The 4,012-nt window shown below is 56.3% G+C and overlaps 1 protein-coding gene across 1 annotated transcript in view; it reads right to left on the bottom strand.

Annotated features, from left to right (window-relative positions):
- The window catches only part of ANGPTL4 (angiopoietin like 4), a 7,658-nt gene extending 3,912 nt beyond the window's left edge, over positions 1 to 3,746 (bottom strand). Inside the window, exons 1-2 of the mRNA XM_019471476.1 lie at positions 3,639 to 3,746; positions 2,995 to 3,127 (exon numbers count right to left, since the gene is read on the bottom strand). Of these exons, the coding sequence (XP_019327021.1) occupies positions 2,995 to 3,127; positions 3,639 to 3,743 (238 nt within the window). The 5' untranslated portion in view covers positions 3,744 to 3,746. The remainder of the gene's footprint in view (positions 1 to 2,994; positions 3,128 to 3,638) is intronic.
- Positions 3,747 to 4,012: the final 266 nt, after the last annotated feature.

Genomic DNA, 4,012 nt, shown 5'->3' on the forward strand with positions numbered 1-4,012 from the left:
CCTCCTTGACACGGGCAGCCCCTCTCCCACCGCCTGCAGCGGGACAGGCCCACAGCCAGCACGGCTGGACTTGTGCTGCCGTTAGCATCCCTCACACCCCCGGGCTGATGCCAGCACAGGACTGGTGCCACCAAGCCCATCAGTACACCCATGGGACAAACATGTGGCCCTGAACCCTCCCCCAAGCCTGTGCACATGTGGACTGAGGGCAAGCGTTTTGCACGAAGGATCAAACCCACACAAAAACACCCAGCACTGCAGGGAGGCCAAGTACATCCCTGATATCCCCGCTTTCTAGGTGAATGCAGCCAGGAAAGCCGAATGAGGCTCAGGGGAAGGAAAACCCACAACCTGACCTCGCATGCAGAGCTGCAGCAAGCCCAGCTCACAAGCGTGGCAGCAGGGAGGTGCCGGAGGCTGCTGGGCTCACGCGACCTCAGAGCTCCTCGCCTCCTCTCCCACTGTATCTCCCAGCATCGGCGGGATGGTGCCCAGGCAAATGCTCAGTGGCCCCAGTGTGCAGAAGTTAACCCCATCCCTGTCTTTTTTTCTGGGCCCTGGCTACACTGCACTCTGATCTCTTCTGTTTTCCTGGTGCAACAGGGACTTTCAAGCAGCTGAATGAGATGCAGCTGCTTGAACAGCCTCAGCTCAATCTTTTTGTTTGAGGAACACGCTCGTTAGTTCCAGTTCATGTTGCACATCAGTATGGCACCAGCAGAACAACAAGACCTCCTGGCTGCTCTGGATGTTTTTCTTTCCCTCCCCCTTTATTTAGCCAAACAAGATGGAAGAATCAACAAGGCTGGCTGGAGCTGCCCCAGGCATGGCACCATATTTACCCAACAGGATCTCCAGGCATGACAGGAGGTCTGCAACCTGGGATAAACACCCTTTCTTGCAGATGGCAGGGCATGCCTGGAGCTGTTTGCATCACCTCCCCCTCACTCTGCCCAACCCAACCCAATTATTTTGGAGTCCCAGCGCCACGCCACGGGGAGAGAGCGAGCAGGGCTCTACCTTTCCCCTACTCGGCCAGCTGCCAGAGAGCACAGGCTCTGTCTAAAGACATGATCCTCTTTCTGCAAGCGATTAAACCTTTCACTCTCCAGGCTGCTTCAAGCCTTCAACTTTCACATGCTTGGCCCCATGCCATCTCTGGCCTGAAAAAACTTGTGTTCACTGGATGCAAATAAAAGGGTCTTTCTGAAAGGGCTGCTGGTGGAGTTCATCGCTGTTCCCCGGGGCCGTGCCGGCACTGCAGCTCTGCCTGACAATAGGCAGAGAGCTGCCGGCACAAGCCTTCCCAATGCTTGCCTGCTCTAAAAGCAGCCACAAGCCTCCCCAGGCGGAGGGCATGGGGCTGGCCCGCCAGATATTGTATGCTTTAAGATTTGCCAGAAAACTCACTCGACTTGCTAATGAGAGGAAGCCAATTTGTTTTCTGTCAGTGATATCAACATCAGGGATTAGGCAAGAGAAAGGGGAGCTCACGGCCCGGCTGGGTGGGAGGGAGTCAGGATGCCCAGGGTGCTGGGGATGCTCAGGGTCTCCCCACTGGGGACAGTGCAGCACGAGAAGGTGCTGAGCTCTCACACCCCCCTCCTTGCAGCATCCCCAGGGGCTGCGGGCCCTCGCTGCCTCCCACCGTGCTTCACAAGGGTTGCTGCACCCAGCACCCATCAGACAGTACAGAGCCAACAGCACAGCCTACATCTGCCACCAGTAAGTAGCAAAGACCTGAACCCATCTCCCTGTACCCCACTTTCAGCATAACCTGAGCGCGGAGCAGGGTGGTTGGACTAGATGATCTTTAAAGGTCCCTTCCAACCCAAAGGATTCTAGGACACACTACTGAGGGCAAGTCACAAAGCAGAGCTGGGAAAAAACAGGGGGGAAAGAGGTTTTGAGACAGTTTTCTGGCTCACTAGCGCTGCTCTGACCGAGGGAGACCTCACGTAGCCCCGCTGTAGGCTGGCCAGCCCCACCGAGCCAAGCACCAGGAGGAGTTTGGAGCCCCGCGTCCCATCTCTCTCCTTGTCCGCATCGATTCTGCAGCTCTTTGTTCTGCCCACCCAGCTTTCAGGCACACCAGTGACAGCTCCAGGCTCCACATACAGATTACCATGTTTTCCCATAGCTATCCCTGCCTTCAAGCCCTGGGCAGGATTTCCCCATGCATCCTCACACTGGACAACCCCAGACAGCTGTGCAGACGGAGCCAGCACCATGATTTAGCTGACATAACATGAGCGCAGCTGCTCCCAGCCAAACCCTGCAGAGACACCAGTTCCTGTCCGGGAAGGAGGCTGCAGGACGCAGCGCAGCTGGGGACACCCGCTCTGCTGCCCTTCCCTCTGCAGGAGCTCCTCCAGCCCCCTTGCCGGCAGAGAGGATGCTCCAGGCAGAGCCAGGAGCTCCGGATGCAGCATCCACTCACCTGCTCTGGTACACGTTTCCCAGGGCTGTGAGTATCTGGCGCCTTCACTGCCTGACCATTTGCTGCAGCTCAGCACCTTCTGCTATGGACAGTGTGAGCTGAGGCACTTGTCTTTCATATATGAGCCCTAAATATGAGCCAAGGGAGACAGATGCACAAGGATCTAGCAGACCCTGCCTGGTGAAGTGAGAGCAGGTGAACAAGAGTTAACTCCAGGGAGCAGAGATCCTCCTTTCCTGCCTGCATTTACCCCCCTACCTGCCAATCCTCTTTGACAAATACCTGCTAGCAGCATTTCTTCACTCCCCACTGCATTCTTAATATCAGGCAGAAAAATTCCTCTTAAATCCTTAAATTCCTGCTGGATTAATACTGATCCAGAAGGCTAGGATCCTGCCCGTGCTCCAGATCCCCCCAGTCTGGCCAAACTCCCAAGCTCTGGTTTTGTGAGCAAATCTCACATCCTGACTCAGGACAACTGAACGTTTTATTTCCAAATGGTTGCAACTGCTGCAGGTTTGCTCTGGCACGGAGCAGCACAGGCAGATACTCACTCTGCGTCAGGACTGGCTCCCCACTAGCGTTCTGGCTCTGGTTGGTGAGGCTGAGGCTCTTCTTCAGGTTTATCTTCCACTTCGGAGACTGCGTTTTGTTGTCCTTCAGGTGTAAGGGGATCAGTAGATTGACCTAAAAAAAGGCACAAGTCAGAACGATTTTATCTCAGCTCATTTTCAATGTTGGTACTCAGGGGAGCTGATCAGCCAAGGCATCAGCGTCTCCCCCATGACCAGAGCTGGGGCTGAACCTGCCCAGAAACCTCGAGGAATAGGAGATACTCGAGGCTGGCAAAGCCAGAAATGATTGTGGTTTTTCATACCCATGCTAACGAGTTTATTCTGTAGATAAACTCAAAGGAAGAGCCCAGAGAGGCTCTGTTCCCACACACCAATTCCTCCTGTTGCTCTGTGCAAATACTCAGGAAGCATGCAGTTTGCTACCCTTGCACCAACACTGCAGCACAAGGACCAGGGCCATGGCCTTTATAGGGTCCCCAAAGCCAGGGAGCAGTGGCACAGCCAGTTCTCCTGTCACCAGAGCACTGTGCCAACTGGGCTGCCAGGGTGGTTCATGCTAGGGTCCCTGCAGCATGCAGGGCCAGGCCGTGGTCCCCCAGCCACAGAGTGGGATGGGAGCTCACCTTGCTCTGCAGGCTTTTAATCTGCAGATTCTGCTTGTCCAGCTTGTACTGCTGCTGCTTGATCTTCTGCAAGAGCTCCTCGATTCGCAAGTTCTGCACATCCATCAGGGACTGTGGGGGGAAGAGCCAGGTGAACCCCGCAGCTCCAGGGAGATCCAGCCATGCTGCACGTACTGCATGGAGCCAGGTGGGCCAGTCCCCCGGCGGGGCTGGTCCCCACGGATGCTCCCAGTGCCCTTCAGCAGGTCCCCATGGGGGCTCCCGGTGTCCGCAGGACCATCAGGTGTCCCCCCACACTCTCCTGAGGCCGATCCCCACCCACTGCTCCCAGTGCCCCGGGAGGGGCGGGTCCCCCCCACCCCTCCGGGCTGCCC

The sequence above is a fragment of the Aptenodytes forsteri genome, unplaced genomic scaffold (genome assembly GCF_000699145.1).
Source record: "Aptenodytes forsteri isolate BGI_AS27 unplaced genomic scaffold, ASM69914v1 Scaffold274, whole genome shotgun sequence".
Classification (NCBI taxonomy): Eukaryota; Metazoa; Chordata; class Aves; order Sphenisciformes; family Spheniscidae; genus Aptenodytes; species Aptenodytes forsteri.